Here is a 26792-nt window from a genome sequence, read left to right as displayed (position 1 = left end):
TTAAAAGCATGGGCTGCTCTTGCAGATGACCTAAGTTCTATTCCCAGCACCACATGGCAGCTCACAGCTGCTTGTGGCTCTTAACTCCAGTGATCTGATGCCCTCTTCTGGTCTCCACTGGCACTGCACACACATGGCACATGACATGTGGGGAGGGGCACCCATGCACATAAAATCATAATGAATAAAATGAATTAAATTAGATCCTAGGAAGGAGGTGAAAACAGAGCCAGCAAAACAAGAACAATGGGAAGTATGAAATCCAGAGGGTGCAATAAAATAACTCACCCAAGCAATTATGTATATTGATAAAATATTTCACACACACTGAAATAATTGATAGTAAACAGCTGGAATGAGACATATTAATCAAAAGCTAACAAGAATCTAAAAAAATTAAAATAAAACATTGACAAATAAGATTTTAGGCAAAAAGCCCTATTAGGGATGACAGAGGTTTATTATGTAGTATTGAATTCATAGAAAAGGCATAATGATGATAAACACATGTACCTAGTAACATAGCCTCAAAATTAATAAACAACGGTGAGAGAAACAAACAAACCCATTTCAGTGCGTGAGGCTGATTTACCTTTCTCAGTAATTGGTAAGTCAAAGACAGAATTGTGTGTGTGTGTGTGTGTGTGTGTGTGTGCGCGTGTGTGTGCGTGTGTGTGCGCATGTACATGTGCACGTGAATTCTAGAACTCTGCAGGCAGTGGGTAACGTGCTTTTAGGGACGCAAAGGGACATTCACAAATATCACCTTGGTCTCTGCCATCTCAAAGGCTAACAAGGCGGGGTGTTAAAAAGATCAGTGTTGTAGCAGACCTTGCTCTCTAGCCAAGCTGAATAGAATTAAAGGCCAAGAGGGTAGATTAACGTAAGCCGCAGGCCATCAATTATAAATTTGAAAGTTTTAAAAACAGCTTTGAGGAAGTCCTTCGCTTGGGGTCAAATTTCGGTTTGTGGTATTGAGCACTTCTGAAATTCCCGCTCTCCGCTGGGCCTGCTTTGTAAACAGGGCTCTGCCCTCATCGGGAGGCCAAATGTTGAGTCCCTGGGCTTGTCTTAGATTCAGCTTGGCTCCCTGGCACCAGGCCTGTTTTACAGTAGGCTTTCGATCTGGCTTGGGGGTGCATTGTATTATATAGTCTACATTTTTCATAGCCCAGAGTTACTTTTCTGTTGTGGAGGCATCTCGCTGATATTCTCCATCATTTCAGCTCATGTTGAATCGTACCCTCTAGAAGGGCTTTGAAAATGGAAGTGTTTGCCCGTGCTAGGGCTTGTGTATAATGACAGTGTAGTCTGGTATTGACAGCACAGTACCCTTTTCCCTAATTTCAGCCACTATCTATTCATATTTTCCTGGCAACTGATGAACTCAACTGGATCAGAATCTTGTTTTATGGAACTAGAAGAGGGTTTTCTGATTTTTTAATTGCATGTTAATTTATTTGTTGTGTAGGCAGATGGGGGCTCTCCATAGCTAGTGTGTGAGGGTCAGAGGACACTTGGGTGTGTCATTTCTCGTCCATCACCATGTGGGTCCTGAGGATCACACTCAGGTTGTCGGGCTTGGCAGCAAGTGTCTTTACCCACTGACTCATCTCTCCAGACACAGAAAGTCTTTATGACTTTTCCCACCCTGCTCACGTGTGTCTTCCTCACATAGGCATTAAGAATAACATAACTGGGAAACTCTATATGGTGATGTACTTATATGTTTTAAGATCTAGTTGGCTAAAATAGAATTTATAAACCTATGGGCTATTAATGATGTGGTATAAGATACAGAAAGGCAGGAGGATCTCTGGTCCCTTGCCCTTTTGCTGTTCTTGGAACCATATTGACACAACATGGCTGTTTCCATACAGTCCAGCTTCCCAGGAGGAAGCTGAACACACAGTGTCTTATCTTCTTTGGCTTATGATTTATTCAACAGAAGCACCTCCAAAAGGCTCTTAAAATAAAAGATAAATCAAGCTCTTCTGTACACAGGAAGAGGCAGCCCTGGAAATTGAATTCATTATTTCATTTTAGCAGAGTTGACTCTGCAAACCCTCTTGTGTGGGTCTTTTTTCTCTCTGGTTTGTTACTGTTGGCCAAGTGTTTTCACACACATTATCTCATTGACTTTTTGCCTCTGCACTGCAATAGTTCATTTAATTAGCCACAGGAAAAAAAGAGTAACTCCAGAGGAGGCAATGTTTACACCTGGTAAGAGCCCAAACACGCATGTGCTGACTCCCAAGAGGGCCTTCCATTTTCATCAGTGAGTTCTCTGTACTTGCTGTACTTAAAGACGCCTTCACACGCCTCAGAAATTCCTAATGACTCTAAAATTCCACAGTGTAAAACTTGACCTTACCAAGATGCTCGGGCTTCTCCTCCATCTGACCTCAGCATCCCTGCCCATTCCTCTTCTCCATCCTCCGTCTGTATCTCCCATCTCCACTCATCATCTGCCTCCTCCATTTCTACCCCATCTTCACGCCCCATCTGAATCCTTCTTCTTCATCCCCAGTCCCCATTTCTATTCCCTGTCTCTTTGGGAAAACATACTGACAGATGAGTCACATTCACTGTAAGAGCGTTTTGAGTCCCCTATGCCTTATTTCAAATTCCCTGGTTAGTAGTTTGCACAGATATGGTTATTAATTTATTCTTGTGTGTGTGTGTGTGTGTGTGTGAGAGAGAGAGAGAGAGAGAGAGAGAGAGAGAGAGAGAGAGAGAGTAGCTCTTGGAGTTGAACACAGGTCTTCATTGTTTTTAGATACAGAATTTTATTTTCCTTTCCACTGACAACCATACATTAGTATCCCAGGATGATGGCAGGACTCCTTAGGAAGGTATCCACGTGATCTGGGGAGGTAGCAGAATGCCTTCTGTGTACTTTTCCTTATTCCATCCAGCAAACATTGTTAGCTATTTCCTTAGCTTCCCACTGCTCTTTCTAAAAAACTTTTTATTCATTTTACATGCCAACCACAGTTCCCCTTCCCTCCCCTCCTCCTGCTCCCCTTCATCCCCCATCTGCTCCTCCCTAAAGGGTAAGGTCTCCCATGGGGAGTCAACAAAGGCTGGCACATTAAGTTGAGGCAGGACCAAACCCCTTCGCCCTGCATCAAGAGTGAGCAAGGCATCCCACCAAAGGGAATGCGCTCCAAAAAACCAACTCATGCACCAGGGATAGATCCTGGTCCCACTGCTGGGGGCCCCCTCAAACAGACACAACCGTTACCCAAATGCGGGGGTCCAGTTCAGTCCCATGCAGTCCCACGCAGGCTCTCCAGCTAATGGTCTAGAGTCCAGGAGCTCCCAGGAGCTGGGGTCTGCTTTCTTTGTGAATTTCCCCATCATGATATTGACCGCCTCCTCCCCTTGCTCCTATAATTCCTCCTCCCTCTCTTTGCTTGCAAAGCAGATACTGTAGAGACCGAGTCATCTCCCCAGCCCTATTTATTTACATCCTTTTGTGATCTGTAATTAGCACTTTGTTGATGATGTTTTATAACTCTAATCTTTTATATAAGCACCTCAGTAATTTTTCAAGGGATACATTTTAGTTTTATACATTTTTAAATTAATAAGTAAAACTGACAGTAACTGAAATGGAACCCAGAGATCTACAGGAGATTGAGCCACAGCAGTGGCCGAGCTAATTCTCTTCAACTAGGAGGATGCTTCACTTGAGGGTGGAGATTGGTGCATCTGGAGCTGTGTGGGAGGGAGGCTGCTCAAGGGCTGTGACTGGCGTGTGGTAGATTTGCCTGGAGCTGCTGAGTCTGTCCCTGTTCCCTTTCAGATCCTACTCTATGGAGCACAGACCACGTCCGGCAGTGGCTGGAATGGGCAGTGAAAGAATACGGCCTCCTAGACGTGGACGTCTTGTTATTCCAGAATATTGACGGGAAGGAGCTGTGCAAGATGACGAAAGATGATTTCCAGCGGCTCACTCCGAGCTACAACGCCGACATCCTTCTCTCGCATCTCCACTACCTCAGAGAGAGTAAGCTGCCTGCCCTCAGTAGCCCTGCTGTTGCCATGGTTGCAGACCCAACTTCAGGAGGGTCAGACAAGGTGGCCCCCAGCATCCTCTTGCTCTCACTGAGCCCCCGTGTCTGACCTGAGTAAACCACACGTAGAGCTGAGAGCTTCCTGATGTAGACAACAGTGCAGACTCTTTTGGATAAAGGGCAGCAGCCTTCTCCCTCCTCCGAGGAAAGTGGAGTGTGGTAGAGAAGTGGCCACACCCTCCACAGAGTCTATGATGTCCGAAGCTGGAAGGCAGCCAAGCCTCCTCCTGGATGGGATTGTGGGTTGTTATCTTCCTTAGAGCTGTGTGAACCCCTCCCACACCCAACCTGAACACCAAAAGGGAGGTTGTTCACTTGAGAGAATAGGTTCCTGTCGGTCAGTATCGGCATACATCTTAAGGATGCTGCATGCCCTAGTGCCGACATCTCTGAACACGGTCCCAAAGGATCCCAATACAAGTGGGTAGGGTTCTCCTTGGTGGCTTTGCCTGGCATCCCATGCTCGTGTCTCCCGTGTGAAGTTGCCCCCTTTCATATTTAACGCATTAACCAGTATTGCAGGGTTTAGATGTTTCCAGCACCCCAAGATGAGGGTGGGGAGGTATGTTTTCCTTTCTTTCCTCTTTGATTCCGTTTATTTTTAAGAAAGGCCATCCCCCCTCTTCTCATCTCAGTGTTGCTCTGTGTTTTGTTTTGTAGCTCCCCTTCCACATCTGACTTCCGATGACGTCGATAAGGCTTTGCAAAACTCTCCACGGCTAATGCATGCTAGAAACACAGGTAATGCTAGCCCTTCCCCACCCCAGGAAAAGCATAGGGCCCTGTCCACAGGGGCGTGCTTTCGAGTGAAATCCACAAGTTAGAGTTAGAAGGCAGACACACAGGTGAGGAGAGGGGACTGTTGGGTATGTGAACACTTCCGTTTCTTCCACCACAACCCCCTTAGCCATGAAAGGATTTTCGATTTTGATTGTTTGTTTGTTTTGCTTTTGTACCAATTGTACAAATCTTCCTACATGTGCCACTGTGAGTCCCAATCCACCAGTCCCATTGCCTATGGAGATGAAAAGCTCCCTGGTATAGCCTCCCCCCCAGGTCTGTTAGTCTATGTTTTCATTCCCAAAGCAGTGTTTTCTACGATTCCTTGGTGTTTCTCAGACAGGTTTGGCCTATTGGACTTGCCTCGATTTAATTTTCTGCACAGATGCGTATGTTTGCAGAGGGCCATGGAAGGAATATCTCATACATTTTGCAAACCTTTTCTCAAGGGAAACCCTGCTACAATATTGGAGAATATAAAACTGGCCCCCGATTCACTGCCTTCCTTTCTGTCTCTGACTACAGGTTCTACACTTGTGTCTGTTGCATGCTAGAGCTAGCAGGGCTTACAATGGTCCTTGTCCTGACTAACCTCCCTTCCTGATCTCAGTACACTTAGGGTTCTCTGGATAAATGTGTTACTACTCATGTTCCATGTACAGATCCCGCTCCCCCTCCTGATGGTGTCCGTGGTGGGTGTGTGGCCACTTGCTGTTCACCTCCTGGATTAGCCTAGCACCACTCCCTACCATGCCCTACCAGTGCCCAGCTAGGGCTGAAAGTAGTAAGAGCCAAGAAACCTCTGTCTCCTTGTACGCAAGCAAGCAGGCATTACCACGGGTCTCCCCGACTGAGCAAGGCAACAGCTTACCACATATGCTCCTTCTAGTTTCAAGTGTCCAGTCTCATATGAACTGAGCCTCAGTTTGTATTTATAGTAGATAACTGGTTTCCTTGGTCTTCGGCCACCGAAAAGTACTGTGAAGTTCTTTAAGTTGTTTCTTCTCAGTCTGCTTTCCACGTATCAACCTGCTAATGACCTGTGGCCAAAATTAGCAAAGAATCATCCCCTCGTAAGAAACGCCTCTGAGCCACATACAGACTCAAGTCGTGATCATTTAGAAATTCTTTAACAGTGACTGAATAGTCCACAAAACTTCAGAGTTCATTAATTTTATTTTAACTATACATAGAGGCAATCCAAAGACAAGGATGATAAATTTCCAAAGGACTTAATGCCTAAGGGGAAATTTCCTCATTTGGGGGAGATGGTTGTTGATTGAGGAAAATAAGGAGAATCATGTATTTGAATAGAGATATTGATTAATTCTGAATACACAACATAGAGTCTTACGCAAAAAAAAAAAAAAAAATGTATAATCCTTCCGAGATCTACTTTCCAAGACCTATTGTGATATTTTGTGAGGCCAGGTGGTGGTGGCGTATGCCTTTAATCCCAGCACTTGGGAGACAGAGGCAGGTGGATCTCTGTGAGTTCAAGGCCAGGCTGGTCTACAGAGCAAGTTCCAGGACAGGTTCCAAAGCTACACAGAAACCCTGTCTCCGAAAAAATAAAATAAAATAAAATTTAATAAAATAAGAAGATTGCTTGTGGGACACAGTGGGGCTCTATCAAGAAGCCCACAAAGAAATACAAAGGAATAATAAACAAAGTGTAATATTTCATACACGCAGGAGACTCAAGTCCACATTCAGGATCCGAGTCTGACCCGGGGCTCCTGTTTGCCAAGAGCTCTACTGACGTTGCAAGGCCTCCCCAAGAGTGCAGGGAAAGGAAGGTTGGCACTGATGCTCAGGTTGACAGTCACCTTGAAGGACCTTCACACGTTGTCTTTCCTTTTGTCTGCAGGGGGTGCAGCTTTTATTTTCCCAAATACTTCAGTATATCCCGAAGCTACGCAAAGAATTACAACTAGGCCAGGTACGCTAACGCCCCCGGGTGATTCCGTCATTGAGAGTCCCAGATGTCCAGCTTAGATCCAGGACCTCCACCTGTGACCCAGGAGCATGTCGTAGATCCAGAGTACAGTGCATTGCGCCAGCCTTTTCTCTGTCCCTGTTGATGCCTCAGCTGCTGCATTTAGAGACCACAGTAGAGGGGCCAAGCTGTGGAGGCAGAAACAGATAAGGGACTTATGTAATAGCTTTGAATATTTGGGCCAACACCTAAGATAGGAACCCTTGCACTATCAAGTTAAGGGAAGGATTGATATGCAATCTGCCCCTTGTGAGGAAAGAGCAATTCCAAAATCAGGAGCGACTGATTCTCATCACCCATTTTTTTTTCCAGTGGAGAAACATCTAACATTTAATATTAACATCAGAGTCATACTTTATGGTTTTTATGATTTAATTAAGTAATTAATTTACATACCGCTCATGTAAAAACGAATTTTTGTTTACTGTCAATCACAGAGTTAGTCTCTGGAAACAGAAAGCTGAACCAGGTTCCAACACTGTCTGTCTTCAGAATGCTCGCTTGCACATTCCCCTAGGCTCGCGGCTTGGTCGAGTGCCTTGCCTGGGTCTGGCAAGGGGGAATAGAAGAGAGCTGGTAGGAAGGTTTAGCATGATGTTCTAGAAGATAATTCAGTGGTGTTACCTGGAGCCAGAGATGGCCAAGAACTGTCAGGGTTTCGGGTGAACCGCTAGAGCCGGCTACTAAGGCACTGCCTAGAATCTGGAGGCCTGGGAGTGGGTGGAAAGAGCTGTGCCTACAGGAACACAACCAGAAAGCCTTCAGGGGACTGGCCAGGGAGAGGACACTGTGATTACCACCCCCTCATAGGGGCCAGGACTACCCTGTAGGCTAGAATGTCTCATGCCATCCTCAACACCGAGGGGATCCAAGTTCTAGAAAGCACAATGAATTTCCCATACTCCTACCCTGGTCCAGCATACATGTCTTCCCCAGCCAGACTGCTTCTCCTTGACTCTTTGCGTGTCCAGCCTGCATGAGTCTAGCTGGCCTGGTCCCCAGGCTCAGAAGCGCTTTCTTTCAAGGGAGGAAGATAGACCAGGGCTGGGAGCTGGCTGAATGGTAGCAATAGGAACACTTCCTGGAGCTGTTTTGTACCTCCGTCCTTCTCTGTAGCTGCCGTGGCAATGTCAGGCTAGTGATTTTCTCTTCTCTGGCCTGGGAGAGAAAGCTTATCTCTCTGTTCCCAGAAACCTCCTGAAAATGCACAGCCAGTGTCCCCTGTCATGTGAGAGATCACTAAAGTAATGGATCAGACCTGGTGTCTGTGTGACTCAAACAGCCCCAAAGAATCCTGCCAAGAGCACTGAGAGTGAAGAGCAGGCCCGTGCCTTCTCCTGCTCCAGGACTTTCTGAACTTGCTGCCTACCAGCGAATCTTGTGGTACACCCAAGGGAGGGTAGAAATGTACATGAATGATTCCGGGGCTTTTTCAAAAATGCTTCTACCCATTTAGTTAAAAAAAAAAAAGAAAGAAACGCTCCCTGTAGGACATTTGCCCTTTAAGATTCATTAGCCAATTTAAAAGATATGTTTGTTTAAAGCCACCTCAGGAATGCTGCTGGCTGGATTTCAAGGCCAGGCTTTGTGAGCCACTGTGGTAAGCTGGTTGGCGAGACAGGACGGTGTAGGGTGTTGGTGTTACTGTCTAGGTTCATTTTCTGAACGAATTTTTTAAAAAAAATATGAAAAGGTAGGGGTGCAGCAGACAGAAGCAGCGCGTGAAGAAAGACACACACCAACAAGGCACAGAAGGAGGGACCCTACAGACAGAAGCAGCCCGTGGAGAAAGACACATACCCAGCAAGGCACAGAAGGAGGGACCCTATAGACAGAAGCAGCCCGTGGAGAAAGACACACACCAACAAGGCACAGAAGGAGGGACCCTGCAGACAGAAGCAGCAGGGTGGGGCGAAGGGGCTGCTTGAGAAAGAAGACCCATGCTCTTGCCCCTTGCGTGTCCACATCCACCTCACGTCTCTAATTCAGCACTGGGGACAGAAGCTGGTAGACACCTCAGAGCGAGCCAGGCTTCTAGGTCATTAGTCCATTAGACTCTCCTCCAATCTTCTCTACTCTAGAGCCGTTTCTCCAGATTCCCTGCAAAGCCAAACCAAACCAAACACCAGGAAAACCACAAGACTTTTGTGTTCCATGAGATCAAATTAAATGGCATTTTCATCCTTTTGGTGGGATGTCTCCACCCACACCCCCTGAATCCCACTACCAAATGCCTCCTCTCCACCTGATCTCCTTTTCTTCTGAGTCTAGTCACCTACTTCTGAGTTACCACTTTGCCCTCTCTCCTTCCCTCCCTCCCTTAGTTCCTCTCTTTTTTATGGTCAAACTTCTGCAAAGGGTTATTTATTCAAGAGCTGTGTGACCATACTTCGTGACCTGTGGGCTCCATCCTCTCTCCCTCTTTTGTGTCTTAGCCATCTCTCCTGTGCTTGTTACTTTGCTTTCCACAGTTCCAGATGGAGACCACAGATTCTCCCACCCATCTTTGTTGAATAAGCACCTGGATTGCTCCCCGGCTAGGATGCTGGCAACATCCTTAGTTTTGTGGTTGGATGATCAGTCTTTCGCGATATCTGCGTTTCTCAGGTTCTGTAGTTACAGTCACCCCAAACCCTTCTCCCCAGCTCCTCCATACAGTTTTCCTCTCTAAGTCTACTTCTTTTGAAGCCACAGACCCTTATGGGTCTCAGGTTAAAGTGTCAAAATCAGAGACAGGCACTAGCGACAGAATCTTCCTAGGCAGTGTAACCTTATGATATACTACCTAGCCTGTTCTTTCATGAGTTGGTCATGGGAAATCTGGTCTATTACATGGAAGGTAGCATGCAGGCTCTTCCTTTCCTTCTCCATCCTCATGGTAACGCCATAGTATGATACACCCAAGGTGTTACCAAAGTCATTTGGAGTGTGTAACCCGTTGTGTGGACTATGACCTTGAAGCTAGTGCCTTTTAGGGGCTTCCTCCATGGAACCCTGAAATTTGGTGCTGCTGAACATGACCAAGCTAGGTGAGCCCACAGCTGCTGCACCCCTCTGTCAGGTGCTATGTGAACTTCAGGCCTTAGCAGTTGGCCTATTGCCTTCTTTGCTTGTCCCATGTTTCTCTACAGCCACAGAGATTTGTAAGCATAATTAAAAGCCCACAGTCGTCATCCACAAACACAGTCTCTGTGTCTGAAATAGGGGTGAGGAAGAATTTAGAAGGATCTGGATAAAGAAGACGATGCAGGTTTATTACCTAAAACTTCTGTTTTCCAGAGCTGTATAGATCCGTTCTAGCAAATAACTCTCTGTCTCCCTCATTAGCTTCAAATGCATGAGGCGAGGATCAACCATTCCTTCCCATGCCCGCTCTTCCTCCAAGGGATCACCAGAGACATCTTGTAGACCTGGTATAGATTCTGCAGAATGAGGGAGACTGTTCCAAGAGCCAAGTCTTGGTCCTTTAAAATGCAAAGTGTCCCTGTGGAGGCCACAGGAGCTGGCAAGCCCCCTCCAGTGATCTGAGCCAAGGGAGAAAGCAACTTAGTAGAACTTACCCCTCACTGGGGAGGGAGGCAGGATGCTGGAATGGTTCTCCGATGTCCTAAGAAGAATGTGGTAGAAAGAACCTCATTCAGAATTAGAAACAGATCCCAGCTTCCCCCAAACACACAAAGTTCCTGTGTGCGAGGGTCTCCACCAGACAAGCACCCCCTTTGTATCGTCATGTTGCTGTTTTTATATGGATCATAGTATACACCATGCTTCCAGAGCAACCCCAGACTGCCCATGGTGCTTCCAGAGCAACCCCAGACTGCCCATGGTGCTTCCAGAGCGACCCCAGGCTGCCCATGGTGCTTCCAGAGCAACCCCAGACTGCCCATGGTGCTTCCAGAGCGACCCCAGGCTGCCCATGGTGCTTCCAGAGCAACCCCAGACTGCCCATGGTGCTTCCAGAGCAACCCCAGACTGCCCATGGGATTGCTTTAATAAGGGTCAGGCTTTTCAATCATTTTCAATAGCTACCACAGCAGAGTGAATTGTGCCAGAAAGTTACTTCCTATGCACAAATGTGTGAGCCAACTACTTTGAAGAAGACAACTCAAAAGAAAGTGGTATGGGCATTAGACTTCTCATCAAATTTAAATGTAAAGTAATTTCGTTTTTATTAAAACCCCTGTGCTCTTCTAGTAGGCTGAACAGCAAAGGCTCATGGGTAATGGTCTTCTAAGCAGTCAGGGGTAGAGGTATGAGGTGCTGGCTCTGCCACCATCCTGATTGTTCCCCATCCCCAGAAATTTCCAAGGTCAGCATTTCCCGAGGTCATCTCCCACAGGAGGAGGCTGAGTGTCACAGCGTGTGACCAGTAGCTGATAAGGAAATATTGGCATAGACTCTCATGAAAGCAAACAAGGCCAGCGTATCTACCATAGCAGTGTGTTTGTGAACGTGGTAATTGCTCGTTCATGCAGACACCTCAAATTCTTGGCTGAAAGTTGAACTCTGCCTGGTGGTTGTTATTTCCGAGGGAGGGGTGGACATGGCTATTCATCTTTCAAAGGATTTTATGAATAAAGAACTTCCCCATATGAGTTCTAGTGCGACGGCTGGTGTTTTTCCAACCCCGCCTCACGAGCAGCACTTTTCTGGGTGCACTTGACAAACTCGCGGCTCTCTGGTACTCCTACCTGTATTCTTTCAGCTCAGGCCCCAGAGGTCCCTCTAGAACCTTCCATGCTAGTCTCATGTATAGTTGTAGTCGGGCTAACATTCCTGAAGTCATCATCTTTGAGAATGGTGAATTTTATAAGAATTCATATAGTGAGAAATTTCGGGGTGCATGTGCCTGGGCTGGGACCTTATCAGGATTCTGGCTGTGCTCTATAAGTCCAGGGTTAGAGCCTGCATCCCTAACGCTCAGGAGTGTCTTTGGTTGACGATCCATGGGTCACACTTTGAGAAGCAAGAATTTAGGACACACTTCTATGATACCATTTTCACTAGGTGAGCAGGCCTTTGTGTGTCTTTCTGCCTTTGAACTGAGGGGGGGGAGTACCTCACTTAGCTTTCTTTCTAGCATGATTTCTGTCATAATACTCTGGTTAACCAGCTTTTAAAAAATAAATATTATTATGCTGTATTTATTTTGAGGGGGGTGGGTGGGGTGCGTGCATGGCACGCAGGTAGAAGTCAGGGTACAGTGTAGCTGGGTTGAATCTCTCCCTCACAGTGCGGGTTCTGGGGATCCAGGTCAGAAAACAAGGCTTGGAAGTGAGCACCTTTGCCTACCGAGCCCTCTCATTGAATTCAGCCCCCACGTCCCACCTTAATTTTTCATTTTAGGAAGAAAACCGCAACAGGTTGAGAATCTATTTTCAGAATGTTTCCAGAGATGTAAGACAAGATTTGGCTATAAATTGATGGCAGCTACAGATCTCATTCCCACAAGTTGTCCCCACTCTAGAGAAGCTGAGGGTCCCAGAATGCAAATGTGCTCCTGAGAGGAGAGTGAGCAGCAGCAGGGTTTCCAAAAGGAAACTGTCTCACTCTGCAAAGCCCAGGAGGGTAGAATTTCACAGACCACACCAGTTGCAATGCCTGCAGCCAAACAGGCTGACTGAATTAAGGCTTTCTGTGTCGGGTTTCACGTTGTCCTCTTTGGGGTATGAACAGAGGAAGGGGTGCACACTCTGTAGCATAGTGGGGGTTCTTTGAAAGCTGATCCATCAGATTGCCAGGTTTAAGTAAGCTTAAATGATTTACTTAAAGAGAGACCCAGAATAATTGCGCCACGCTGTCCTCCAAGTGAGAATTCCATACCATCCCTGTTGTCTGGCAGAAGCAAGATGGCCAGGGTGTGGGGCCGTGGCTTTCAGTGGTCTGCACTGGCACGTGACATTGAACTGAGACCCACCAACCAAGGAAGTTTTGTTTTTAATTTTATTTACAATTTTGCTTTTGTTCTGAGAGAGGGTCTTACCCCGGAGCCCAGACTGGTCTAGAACTTACAGCAATCCTCCTGCCTGAGCCTCCCAAGTGCCAGGATCGTAGACATGAGCCATCACACCCAAATCTAGTTTGGTTTTTGAGGTGGCATGTCATGTAACCCAGGTTGGCTTCTAACTTTCTATGTAACCGAAGAAGGCTCTGAGCTGATCCTCTGCTTCCCAAGTGCTGGGCTCACAGGTCTGCCCCACCACCCCTGGATCACGGTTTTGAAAAAGCCCTGAAGTGTAACTGCATGCAGAAATGGATGTCCTATGTGCATGGTTAGTAGGAGCGAGCACAGCCATGCTTCTGGGATCTAGTTCTGAAAGGTAACTGCAGTGACTTACGCTTGATGCTCAGTGTCAAGATCCTTCACTGAGAACGCGGAACTGTAGTTATTAAATTTGCCAACGCAGTATATAATGAAAGCTCTTGGCACAAGTATATTATGTTTAAACAGTTAACAAAGAATTGGCACTTACTTCTGCTCAGGGTTATTGTTAATTATGCTGTAGGACAATCATTTCAGTCCTGAATTTGTTTCATGCAATTCATCTTAGAGAGATATTAAATTCTCTTAGAAAACAAGAAAGAGAGGCCTTTTGCCTAGATAAATAACCAAGCCAGTTAAGACTGACAATATTAATGGGTAAGATTATCAAGGGGAAGTGGAGGGAGCCTGGGGAAGCAGCTCACAGGAGGATAAGAAGGCCGTTCTCGTTTCCAAGAAGAGGACGGAAAACAGAAGCATGAAAGTCGCTGGGTGGATTTGGGGTGATCCCAGGCAAGACCCAATGGATACGTGCCAGTCATGGGCTTTGGGGTGATCCCAGGCAAGACCCAATGGATACGTGCCAGTCATGGGCTTTGGGGTGATCCCAGCCAAGACCCAATGGATACATGTCAGTCATGGGATTTGGGGTGATCCCAGGCAAGAGTCAATGGGCTCGAGCCAGTTATGGGCTCTGGGTTCTGAAGATGATGGAAGTGTAGATTCCGATGAGTCCTGTAACACGTCAGACTGTGAGAGAAGCAGTCCTATGGTGCTGAGTCTGATCATAGGAGAAGGCTGTAGGCCGTGAGCAGGAGGGGCCTGAGAGATGCTCAGCCGGGAAAGCGTTTGCTATGCAAGCCTGGAGACCTGGGTCTGATTCCAGTTTCCATGTAGAGAACTGAGATTTGCACCTGGCGACATGTGCTTTTCAGCTTAACTAAAGCATCAATCCCCAGATGAGCCCCCATGACCCAATGTCAAAAGCTGTTTTTCAAAAAAAAGTGAATGGCACGTGAGGACAATTCTAAGGTGGACCTCTCTAGCTCCACACGCATGTGCACCGCAGTGTATAATACATGTGACACACACACACACACACACACACCAGCAAGCAAAGTCTAGAAGAATCTACCAATGGTAGTTTTCAGCTATGTGGAAGTGAGAATTTTAGATAGCAAAATATACAACTATATAAAATACACAAAGTGCAATTTATAGGTAAAACCCACATTTATTTTTATTATGTTTCAATTTTTATTCAGTATTTACTCTAAGAAACAAATCTGTTATAAAATGGCTATTTTTGTTTGTTTTTCTTTTAGTTCATACATCTGTCTCTTTCTTACAGATTTACCTTATGAGCCTCCTAGGAGAACAGCCTGGACTGGCCATGGCCACCCCGCCCCTCAATCCAAAGGTACAGGCTCACCCCACTGCCTCGAGCTGCATGTCACAAGGCAGGGGTGACCGCAGCCAGGGTAAATTATAACCTCAGTGTCTTTCCAACATACGGAGGGTCCTTCCATTGGCAACAAAGCACACTCTGTCTCTAAGTGTGATGACTCTTTCGTTTGACATATAACCTGCTTTCATATCGAAAAGAAGGGAGCGGAACTGTGGCTCTCCCTGTGCACGAGTGTGGGTTTCGAGGAATGCTGGACCACTGACGAGCTAACGGCTGCTTCCCTTTGCCGCGGCTCCGCTTGGCTCCACTTCATCCCTTGCACGTTCCCCGAATCTATTTATATTTACACTGTAGTTAATTTCATTCTCTTTTGTAAGCCAGCTCAAGTTTCTTTTCACGATGTTTAGAAGTAATGGCTACAGTAGATTGTTTAAATCGTGGGAAACATTTTAAAATGTTTGTATTTAATTTCATGAGAGGGGGCAGTTCTTCTGACTACAAATGCTTCTAGTTGTAGAGTGAGATTACTCTGCTGGCACCTAATCGGTCAGAACGTGAAAGCCATCAAAGACGCGCAGCCCCGTCTGAGTTGTTGCTAATTGTCTTTTTGTATTCTTGGCTTCTTTCAGCTGCTCAGCCATCTCCTTCCACAGTGCCCAAAACTGAAGACCAGCGTCCTCAGTTAGGTGTGTTCCAGAAACCATTTTGGGAACCGTAAGAAAAGGTTACAGGTTCAGCTGGGAGTCCTAAAATGTGTCCCCTTTAAAATGAACTTCATAACTTCATGTACCTAAAACATGGTCTAGACTATTAGTTCCGCAGTTGGAAGGACGTTGCTAAAATCCTGAGATTCTACTAAGGCATCTCTGAAGCCTGCGAATGGGAGCAAACCGTTCTTGTTGCTGGAGTCTGTGCCCTGGGATCTATGGGTTCTGTTGCTTTGACGTTCCCTGGCGTGTGTCACAGCGCCTGTGCCTGTTAGTCCCAAAGCAGAAGTGAAGTGAAATGCCGACCTCGAACAACCTGGCCCTTGTGGCCCAGGCCCAGCCTTGCCTGACTTCGACCCTGGCATTGTGTGGGCTATAAGTTGGTGGTGAGAATCTGGGATCTCTACAACTGTGATGCCTCCAGTAAGAAACTCCCCTGATCTCCAGTGTGATCGCTTATGTCACGTAGGAGGTAGAGGCAGGAATTTGGTGGTAGGGAGCATTCTCACCTCTGCAAACACAGTCGTCAGCCTGACATGGCATTTTACCAGGCCCCCGCTATGTCTCCAGGATCTGACTTGTTTTCTTCTGTCACAGATCCTTACCAGATTCTGGGACCCACCAGTAGCCGCCTCGCGAATCCCGGTGAGTTGTCACTTGCGATCTTCTCCTTTAGGACTGGGACGATGCCTGAAGGAGAACTTGTGCCGGCGACAAACTTCTCCAACAGAGAGAGCTGGTCTTCAAGTCACATCTCCATTGAGCTATTTTATTTGTCTGTGTGAAAAAAAATGGATCAGGTTATGAATTAAGAATTTTTAGCTTCACCAAGGAAGTTTATAACCTATTTGAACTTATATTTCTCTATACTTACAATGTTTCAACAAAGTAACACAGCTTGTGGATAGCTTAATAACACCAGTGCGTTGGCGTAGCTCTGGAGGCTGGGAAACTGAGGCCGGTGGCTGGAGCTTTCCACCCAGGGCCTTTCACCCTGGCTTCTGGATGACATCATCTCCCTGTGTTTCTTTATATTGTCTTTCCTCTCGATGCTTCTATGTCCATACCGCACCGTGTGTGTGTGTGTGTGTGTGTGTGTGTGTGTGTGTCCCCATGTGACTGTGATCATACATGTATATGGAAACTAGGGTATAACCTTGGGTGTTAGAGTATCAATCCATAGTTAATATCACACCAAGCCTGCAGTTCTGCAGGTAGGGTAACTCAACTGTTCAATGAGCCTAGGGATCTATCCGTCTCAGCCTCATCACGTGCCACAGTGTTTGTCTTTTTAAATCTGCATGCTGGAGATCAGACTCAGAAATTGCTTCAGTCTGCAGCTTTTCCTTTGTCAAAGGACACCAGTCATTCTGGAGTGAGGGCCTCACCATTCTGGAGTACGGGTCTCTTCAGTGGCCGTAGTCTGTTTGATAGCGTCTGTGGAATCCTTGTCTCCAAAACAGGTCACTTTCAGAGCTCCTTAAATTCATATTTCAATGTATGGATGTAAGGGGACATAATTCAGTCTGTCACCAACCAGACCCAATAACCGGCATTTTAAATGATTAAATTCATATTTCAATATGTGGATTTAAGGGGACATAATTCAGCCTGTCACCAACCAGACCCAATAACCGGCATTTTAAATGATAGTCTCACGACCGCCAGATTCCACCTGCGGTCATCGTGAAGCTGTGTCTGAGCTTTGATGCAGGAAGAACAGACTCCCCGTGATCCCTGGCGGAGAACCATCACCTGTCCTCACATTTCGGTGCCAGGGAGCTTGTTCTGTTTGTTTGTGTTCAGACCAGACCCAGCTGTGCTGGCAGGAACTCCAGGGTTCTGTGGCATCTGCTTCGTATTCTCGGCGGTAAATCAGATGCCAGGATTGTCACAGCCACATCAAGTGCAGGCAGGAATCTCTGTTTCACAAGCCGTAAGCCAAACAGGGTTGGAAAACACAGCAATTCGGATTGCACACAGCCCCACAAGATACCATCAACACTGAACAACAGGGTCTGCCGTGAAATTCTGATTAATGTTGATGAGTTCAGTAAACATGTCCTAAGCAGCTCTGCAGATAGAGGAGGTAATTTTCATCATCATTTTACCCAGTACATAAACTGGGTGACCAGCGTCTTGTTTACTTATCAGTTCATCCCTGAGATGGAAAGATACAGTTGGCCTCCAGGCGCTGTCAGTTAGTAGAGAGGTGGGCACAGGCAGATACAGCGCTCTCCAGCCCCTGAAATCCCAGCCCATTGTCTATTCTGTGACCAGTCACTTAAAGGCCAGGACTTGGAAGCTCTCCCTTCTTGACCTCCTTCCAGCCCTCCGCTTAGAACTGTCTCGTAACTATTCTAATGACCACAGTGAGGCGGAAGGAATACCATTCAGTGGACACAGTGCTTACCGTGCAGGTGTGAGGACTGATTTTGGATCCCAGCACTGTGGTGCCTGCACCACCTGGAACCACGATCAGGCAAGGGTCTGCAGATTAAAAAGCACACAGAGCCGTGGGTCACTCTTGAAACAAGACCGCCAGTTTTAGTGTGGTCCAGGGCAGTTTATATAGGGATTTTCTTGACTAATGGCCACACCCATGTTCTCCAGATTTTTCAGCTGCAAGCCACCAGAAACCACTCCCCCGCCATCAGGAACTCATGAGGGTCTCGTGCCCAGAGCAGCTGTGAGCACAGGAAAACAAGCTGTTTGCTCCAGCAGGCAAGGGGTCATAGAGAATTCAGGGTCTGAGGGTCCGCAGTCCCCAACACAGCACCACATAAATTCAGATACGAATGAATCTTGTACGTTTCTAGTCCTCCTGTTCCAAGAGGGGAAGCTGAGATGGGAGAATCCCCAGGGGCTCCCAGGACAGCTTGGCATACATAGCTGTGAAGAAGAGATGCTGCAAACAAGGTGGAAGGCAGGACAGACAGACTCCCAAGGTTTCTCTCACTTCCACACATGTGTCTGGATGTGTGCTCCCGCACTCACTCCCATGAATGCACGTGTACTCACACATGAAGACTTTGCACGGCTGTGTTTGGAGGTGGGGTTAAGTAAGCTTCAGAAAAGCTGGTCTGGCGGCACAGTTCAGGATAGGTCAGACAGTAGACACGCCTGGAGGGCCCAGACTCCACGAACACCAACATGCTGTGAGGTAGGCACCTGGCTCCCACTCCGCGTAGTGCCCGCCTCACAGAGACTGACCACACCTGTGGTTCCCCTCCAGCCTTTGTAATCTCCATCCTGTAAGAGCAGTCAGAAGCCTTGGAATGCCAAAGAACTTTCCCTGGGTCACAACCAAACAGGAAGGAGGCTCAGTCTGGAACCTGAGGGTCTCCAAAGTCTGACTTTGTTTTCTTCCCCTAATTCTTCTACCAATACACAGACATACTACTAAGACATAGAAAATGTCTTAGAACACTTACCTATATCTGGGCAGCTTCAAGTTCAGTCCTCAATATTGCTCCCCCACCCAAATTTAATCTTAAAAATTAAACAATTCCTATGTAAGTCTTCTCATTAAAACCTCAAAACTAATATGCTGTCAGGAAAAGAGATCCAATAATTCAGAAATAAAACACCAGCTAGCACATTTATAGGAGGTAACAAACCCCATTGTATGCTTATCTTAAACACATATGATCTCAGCACTCTAAAAGGATGCTGACTAACGGACTAAATTAAGAAACAAGAACCAACCCTATGTTTTCTTCAAGAAACACGCTTACCTGGTAAAGATGCCCCAGGACTTAATATCAAAAGATGGGAAGCAAACTGCCAAGCATACAGGAAATGTAAAAGAGCAGGCAGATGTAGCTGTCCTTGCACCAGACAAAGTAAGCTTCAAACTAAACTAATCAGACGAGAAAAAGAATGAATTGATGAGTAATTCATCAACTGTAAACTTTCGTACACAAAGTATTGGAGTCTCTAATTTCATAAAGAGAGCACTAAAAACCATAGATGACCACACAGGTCCTGACACAATAGCAGGGGGAACTTCAATACTGTATTCTTAACTTTAGATAGTTCTCTCAAAGTAAAGTAACTTCAGAACTAAAATGTACGATGGATGAATTGGACTTGTGTGTGTGTGTGTGTGTGTGTGTGTGTGTGTGTGTGTACACAAAATATTCCACCCAAAAGAAAGGGAACACACATATTTTTCTGAGTAGCATGTGTAACCTTCTTAAAATCTTTTTGTCCATTTTCAGTGGAAAGATGTTGCCATGCACTATGATTTTTTAAAGTGTAAATGTATGTGGCATATAAGTTTATGGGTACCATGTTCATAAAAGCACCCACAGAGGCCAGAAGAGGGTGTTGGGTCTCTTCAGGAACTGGAGTTACAGGTGGCTGTGAGCCACCCCAATTCCTTCAGCTGCTGAGTCATCTCTCAACGCCTTCTCATACATATGAAAGCACAGATGACATCAGTGTGTGCACATCCCCATATATCCATTCCAAATATGCGTTGATGTGTGCGTGGAATACGATTTCTCCTGCTGAGAAAGGTGTGCCCTCGCATTCCCCCCTCATGAATCAGTGATGAGTCACCAGCCACATTAGATTCCATCAGAACTGCAAGCACTGAGTTCCTGTGGTGGAGTCCAAGCTCCTTTCTGTGGAAGAACTCTTCTTGGATTCTGTCCAGGCGTTCTGAATTGGTGGGGATGAAGATGCATTCAGCTCCTTGAAGGGACGGCCACTTCAGAAAAGTTTTGTCACTTGTTAGGAAGTGGGAACCTGTGGCTTTCAGGTGAGGCTCAAGGGAGGGCAGCCTAGGAATGACCAGGGAAGTGTGGACACATGACTTCAGGTGAGGCTCAGGGGAGGGCAGCCTAGGAAGGACCAGGGAAGTGTGGACACGTGACTTCAGGTGAGGCTCAGGGGAGGGCAGCCTAGGAAGGACCAGGGAAGTGTGGACACCTGACTTCAGGTGAGGCTCAGGGGAGGGCAGCCTAGGAAGGACCAGGGAAGTGTGGACACGTGACTTCAGGTGAGGCTCAGGGGAGGGCAGCCTAGGAAGGACCAGGGAAGTGTGGACACGTGACTTCAGGTGAGGCTCAGGGGAGGGCAGCCTAGGAAGGACCAGGGAAGTGTGGACACGTGACTTCAGGTGAGGCTCAGGGGAGGGCAGCCTAGGAAGGACCAGGGAAGTGTAGGCACCTGGCTAGAGAGTCCTGCTCCATGGAGGACAAAGAACAGCAGCCTGAAGTTTAGCCTCTGCTGGCGCTGGGTGTAAAGGTCGGGCCACCTGTGTGCACCCCTGTTTTCTCATGACTGTGCAGGGATTCAACACACTGTCCCATGTGAGCATTTATATAGTTAACTTCAGAATGAAGTCGAGCCCAGAGAACAAATCCAGGCCAAGCTCCAGCCAGTGTGGTGGTCCTGAGTGGTCAGCTGCATTTGGCTGCTTCCTGCCGGACAGTGAGAAGGATGCTGGAGTTACAGACAGGGGCTGTCCCTGGTTGGTACTTAGGTGGGTTCTGGGCATCTGAGCTCCACTCCTCTCATTTACGTGGCAACCTCTTGAGCACTGAGATGTCTCCCCAACCACAGCCTTGTCTTTCCGAATTACTGGTTTGACCAGTGAGTGGTTTGGCCAATTCACATTTAGACTTCGAACCCTCGTTACACTTCCTATCAGAGTCCTTCTCTGCATCCTGCAATGCACCTCATCATATTATGACCATTACAGTTCAGGCAGTAATCACTATTTAATAATTTTACCTGTGATGGATTTCTCGGCGCCCTACCCCCATTGTCTCCTTGAGAGTTCTTGCTCAGTGGGAACACATGGGGCCTAAACAACTTAGGGGTTCAGGAACTGCTGCTATTTATAGGGTCACCTAAGTGGTTGTTGACTTTTACAGCGAGTTTCCTTTTCCAGTTTGGAGGCCAGGGGATTTTGCTCTTTGAGCTCTTCTGGGAAAGCTTGGTTGGCTTATCCTCAGTCCTGAGCCCTGTGTCTTTTTAGCTAAGGAGTAAAGCGAAGAGCCTAGGGCAACGTGAGCGCATCAGTCCTCTGAGCTTCGAGCTTCCAGTCATGCATATCAGCTTGCATGAGCTTCCAGCCATGCATTTAGGGCTTGCATGTTTTCTGTCTCTTCAGAAACAAGGGAGACAGACTCTTTCCCCCCGTCCTTCCCTCTTACACAGGCTCATAAGGAAAGTGGGTGAGGGATAAATTCCCAAAGACGATGCCAACGTTTGAACAGATACCAAGTGTTAATTTGGTCTGTGTATTTGTACGAAATCTGTAGAGTGGCTCCCTCCCCATGGGAGGAAGTTGACACTAAATATTTATTTTCCATCAACTGTCCATGTTGAGAGTGAGGCATATGTTAGACTGTTAAACCCCAAGCCCACAGCTTCTCCTATTCCCAGGTCATCTGTGGGATTCTTTTTTTTTCAAGTTTTAATCCTTTAGTTACAATATATATACCAAAACCATATGGTTCTCTTGTTCTATCTTTTATATTTTCCATGCATATTAATGAGATGTTGGAGGCAGCGGCCCTTGATTGAGAACAGTTTGTGCTGCTCTGGAGCAGCGCAGGCTATCCTGACAGGCTACAAGCTGTTAATACATCTCAAATGTGTCGCTTGACTGAAAACAACCCTTCCCAGAGTACAGTCCAAAGAGGCTGACCTTTCTCACGATGCTGCTGCCTCGGTGGGTGGATCCACAAGCCTCCATTTCCACGGAGCCTGCGTGGAGACAAGGGCTGGACAGTGTACAGCGGGGGCTAGTGGGAAGACTGCAGAGAAAGCGAATTCATAATTGAATTTTACATCCCATCAGTTCCCTGAATGGATGATCGTCCAAGCTGCTCTAATCATCGATCACATCTATTCGTATTACTTACCATATCATAAAAGATAATATTTCTGGTAATGAGCCCAAGGCAGTGTGCTGCCCTGAAGTCAGGGAAATATCTGCCTCCCACTCACTTTTAAGACTAAAATCTTTGTTAGTTAATTTCGTTTCTCCTTGTACCCAACAAAACTTTCAGTAAGCAGCGATGGGGCAGAACCAGAGTGTCCTATAGTTCTGGCTGGCTGGCTGGCCTGGGATGTCTGGGCATGCCTAGGCTCTTATCCAGCAAAGGTAAGTGGGAGAAAAGCAGGAGGCAGGAGCACAGGCCCCGTTCAGGACATCCCAGGTCCCTTTACACATCCAGAGATCCCCTGGAGGAGAGTAACATGGTGGCTAGAGCAATAGGCTTAGATTTTTCTCTGACTGAAAAGACACAGAGGCTCAGAGAGAGGATTCAGCCAGCCAAGTGCTTGCCCTACAAACCTGAGGAACTGGGTTTGAGCTCCAGAACCTGTGGGAAAGAAAGAAAGGCAACCAAAACACCAGAAACCTCGGTGTGGTTATGGACACCGATAATCCCAGTGGTACAAGATTTGCAGGTAGCTGGATCTTTGGGACTCCCTAGCCAGGCAGCCTAGACTACAGGGTAAACTCCTAGCTAACAAGAGAGCCTGTCTTAAAAAAAATGGGACAACACTACCAAAGGTCTTTTTCTTGCTTCTACATGCACATATATAAGCACACATACACACACACATGAACAAGCACACACATATACAGTCACATATATCCACATTCACAGACACTCACTCATACACACACATGTGCACGTGCACACACACACAGTCTGTTGTCTTTTGGAAGCACCGTGACACAACAGTGTGGCACACATGGCCCATGGATTTCTGCCCTGGTGCACTTGGCCCAGGCCTGGCTTGGAACAGAACCAGTTCTTTTTCTACACTTCCTCATTCTGAGTGGGCTAATTCTGTGCTAGGGACAGTTCTGACAGAACCGGCCAGATGTTGTGTTAGAAATACCACTGTTTGCTTCAATTCTCTGTTTGGTTTTCCATGAATTTGTCGACGTTCATTTCCTAAGCCTGACTTTTGTTATTTTGTTTGACCCAGCCACTGTAAATGGTGTTAGGCCGTTATTGCCATCTGTAGCCTTTTCTGCCTCACAAAATGGGAAAAAGTAGCTCATTCACTCCCCCTGAAATGAGCGTGACTGGGCTGCTCTTTGTCCCAAGTGGAAGGAGCCTGAACTTTGCCCTCTGTGCATTCTCCATTTTGTATGGAAAACATGGATCTAAGAGGTCAATCTGAGACTGATCAGGGAGGGCCATAAAAGGGCAAGTTTCTTAGAAGTGGAGACAGAAATGAGGGCACTCCAGGCATCGTTCCTCAGGGGTTCACTTTCAGGAGGAATGCTGAAGAAGCTTCCAGGCTCCTTCAAGCTGAGCCCTCGTGTGCCAGCATGGTCCCTAAGGAGCACACAGGATTGGGATGTCCCGTAGTTCTCCTTCATCAGTGTGACCTGGAATATCTGGGTGTGGACCAGCTCCTGTCTAGCCAAGGTTTGCTCTGGGGGGAAATGAGCAGTACCAGCCCAGGAGCAGAGATCTGGGGCGGGGAACTGGGGATTGGTCCAGGAAGTCTGCCATTGAGGAGTGATCTCCTGCGCTTGGTTCTCACCGGCTTTGTGTCCTCCCCATCATTAGGTAGTGGCCAGATCCAGCTGTGGCAGTTCCTGCTAGAGCTCCTGTCTGACAGCTCAAATTCCAACTGCATCACCTGGGAAGGTACCAACGGGGAGTTCAAGATGACGGACCCTGACGAGGTGGCGCGGCGCTGGGGGGAGCGGAAGAGCAAGCCCAACATGAACTATGATAAACTCAGCCGTGCCCTCCGCTACTACTATGACAAGAACATCATGACCAAGGTGCACGGGAAGCGTTACGCCTACAAGTTTGACTTCCACGGCATCGCGCAGGCCCTCCAGCCCCACCCTCCGGAGTCTTCTCTGTACAAGTACCCTTCCGACCTCCCGTACATGGGCTCCTATCATGCCCACCCCCAGAAGATGAACTTTGTGGCTCCCCACCCTCCCGCCCTCCCAGTCACTTCGTCTAGTTTCTTTGCTGCCCCAAACCCGTATTGGAATTCACCGACTGGGGGCATCTACCCGAACACTAGGCTCCCCGCCAGCCATATGCCGTCTCACCTGGGTACGTACTACTAGAGACCAGATGGAGGCCTTTCCCAACAGCGTACAATCACCTAGCAGTCACCACAAACCCAGAGAACACAAATCGGAAGTGCCTCTTGAGGAATGAGAAAGGTTGGCCAGAGCTGGGGAAGGAAGCTGGAAACCAAAGACTCACAGGGGAGGGTGGGCATCACCCAAGTATTAATGCAGAAATAGAGGAAGCTCAAACTATCATGGACATGGACATATAACCTGTGGTCCACCCTTGTCAAAGACATTGTATTGTAGAAAAGCATGGCACGGTAAGGACAACTGCCAAAGAAAGTGGCCTTCAGTAGTGGACAAACTAGAGTGTGAGACCTTGCTTGTACCAAACAGGATTCAGTGAAAGCAATAGAGATAACAGTATACAGTCTTGGCCTAACATACCATTTAGAATGTCATTTGAAGGGGAACTACCTGTGTTTAAAAACAGAAACATATCAAAACCAAATGAGAAGACAGGAAAGATGGCGGCCCCTCCACAAACCACATTGTGGATTTTTTTTTTTTGGCTGGCATTTGCTGTTTTGAAATCATATTCTTTCCATTTGATAGGGGGAGTGGCTACCAGCTTTGTTAAACTGTGAAGATGACCCAAAATCTCAGCTCCTTTCAGTATCACAGGAACTGTGAGCCTCATGGTGGATGGGGGATGTGTAGGGTGTGTGAGTATGTGATTTTAGAGGAAAGGCTAATGAGGAGGAAAGAGTAGAGGAGGGGATTGGGGAGCACGTGGAGGAGGAAGAAGAGGAAGAAGGAGGAAGAAGAGGGTGAAGAGGAGAAAAGGACTAGAAGGTAGTCGCTCAAGCCGTCAAAGCTGAATTTAGGATGTCTTGGGACCAAAGAGCGTGAGTTGTGAAGCTTGATTGCTGTCATGTTGTGAGAAAGGACACAGTTTGATGGAAGACTGGGAGCGGTAGTATTCAGAACCAAACATTTCTTTGTAACTGGAATTGTCTAATATTCAAAAAAGATTGGGACCTCTGCATGCTGGAGGCTTTGTCCTTCATGGGAGCAGCTGAGAGGTGACCTTTGTGGCCGCCACAGTCAGAGACCAAGCAGGCATTATGGGTAGGTGGGCTCCAGTTTTCTTTAACGAGTCGCGAACGCTGTGCGTTTGTCAGAACGAAGTCTACAAACCAATGGGATTTTTTTCTTTTTATATAATAATTATATAACTTATGCATTTATACACTACGAGTTGACCTCGGCCAGCCAAAGACACACCACACACACAAAAGGAGACAATCGATGATATGATGTGGCCTTGAATTCTAACTCTGTAACGCTTAATGTTTACAATATGAAGTTACTAGTTCTTAGATGCAGAATGTATGTAATAAAACGAGCTTGGCCTCTCACGGCGAACCAGAATGGCGGTGGTCTCATTTCGCACTTCCTTACCCATGAACGGTGGCCAGCAGAAACTTGAGCTGAATCTTACGAGTTTGTACTATAGACTCATTGCGTCCAGGAACTTAAGCAGATGGGAGTAATGTGGACAGGGTGTTGCACACACAATCAGCGTGGACCTCTTGACTCCCAAGAGCCCGCTCTTTCTCATTCTCATCGGATTTGACAACAGAGAGAGCAAAGGTTTCCCCTTGGGGCCTCCGTGACTGTCCCTTCAGCCTCTGCAGCTGAGGTTGTCACTGAGTAATTCCAGTTCTGCACTGGCCATGGTCACCCAGATTACCATCGCCATCATACAATTTTTGTTGAGTGATGAACAAGCCATTGTTAAGCCAAATTGCTGTCCTCGTGATTGGTAAATGAGTCATGGACAGCTGCAGTTTCTTTTTGCAAAGTGTCAAGGGAGGGCCCAGCAGATGGCTCTGTGGCTAAAGCGTGAGGACCCGAGAGTGAACAAGGAAGCTGTGTAAACAGTCAGGTGTGCAGGCCCACCCAGATAATCCCAGCTACAGCAGGGTGGCAGCCAGAGATATGCAGATCCAGAATGCACTGACTAGCGAGCCTAGCCTAATTTGTGAGCTTCCAGGCCAACAAGAGACCTGGTTTCAAAAAAGCTGTTGAAGGTACCTGAGGACTAAAGCCGGAGATTACTTATACTCTGACGTCTTTGTGCATACATATATGTACATGTGTGTATGCATGTGCATGCATCCCCCCCCACATACACACATAAGCCCAAGACCCAGCTTCCGAGCTTGCCACTTGGCTTCTCATTCCGAAGACTTTCCATCTCAACTTGGGTTCTGACTTAAACACTCCAGAACCCCTGGAAAACTTCCGTTCAGGAATCCTCATCTTGGGGTGACCATCCCCGCTCTCCTTAGCACACACTGTGTTTTCTATGATGGATCATCCGTTTCCCAGGGCTTGCCTTCTTCGTGTTACAAATGCTGTCCTCCTGGACTGAAGTGTAGTGGTATAGAGTATGTGACCCTGTGACTCAAGCCACCTGCTCAGAACGGCTGGCCAGGCCCCTTCTAAGCCTGAGTCAGT

At 47.1% G+C, this 26792-nt stretch overlaps 1 protein-coding gene across 4 annotated transcripts in view; it reads left to right on the top strand.

Annotated features, from left to right (window-relative positions):
* Positions 1-25687, top strand: part of Erg (ETS transcription factor ERG) — a 148302-nt gene extending 122615 nt beyond the window's left edge. The window contains exons 4-10 of one of the 4 annotated variants that reach the window (XM_075960997.1): positions 3812-4015; positions 4743-4823; positions 6733-6804; positions 14475-14543; positions 15161-15217; positions 15836-15883; positions 23797-25687. In XM_075960997.1, the coding sequence (XP_075817112.1) occupies positions 3812-4015; positions 4743-4823; positions 6733-6804; positions 14475-14543; positions 15161-15217; positions 15836-15883; positions 23797-24317 (1052 nt within the window). In that variant the 3' untranslated portion in view covers positions 24318-25687. The remainder of the gene's footprint in view (positions 1-3811; positions 4016-4742; positions 4824-6732; positions 6805-14474; positions 14544-15160; positions 15218-15835; positions 15884-23796) is intronic. The other 3 variants (XM_075960988.1, XM_075961014.1, XM_075961006.1) reach the window with 3 other exon arrangements.
* The last annotated feature ends 1105 nt before the right edge of the window (positions 25688-26792 follow it).

This window comes from Microtus pennsylvanicus, chromosome 1 (genome assembly GCF_037038515.1).
Source record: "Microtus pennsylvanicus isolate mMicPen1 chromosome 1, mMicPen1.hap1, whole genome shotgun sequence".
In the NCBI taxonomy this organism is placed as follows: Eukaryota; Metazoa; Chordata; class Mammalia; order Rodentia; family Cricetidae; genus Microtus; species Microtus pennsylvanicus.
This window is presented reverse-complemented; position numbering and strand designations above follow the sequence as displayed.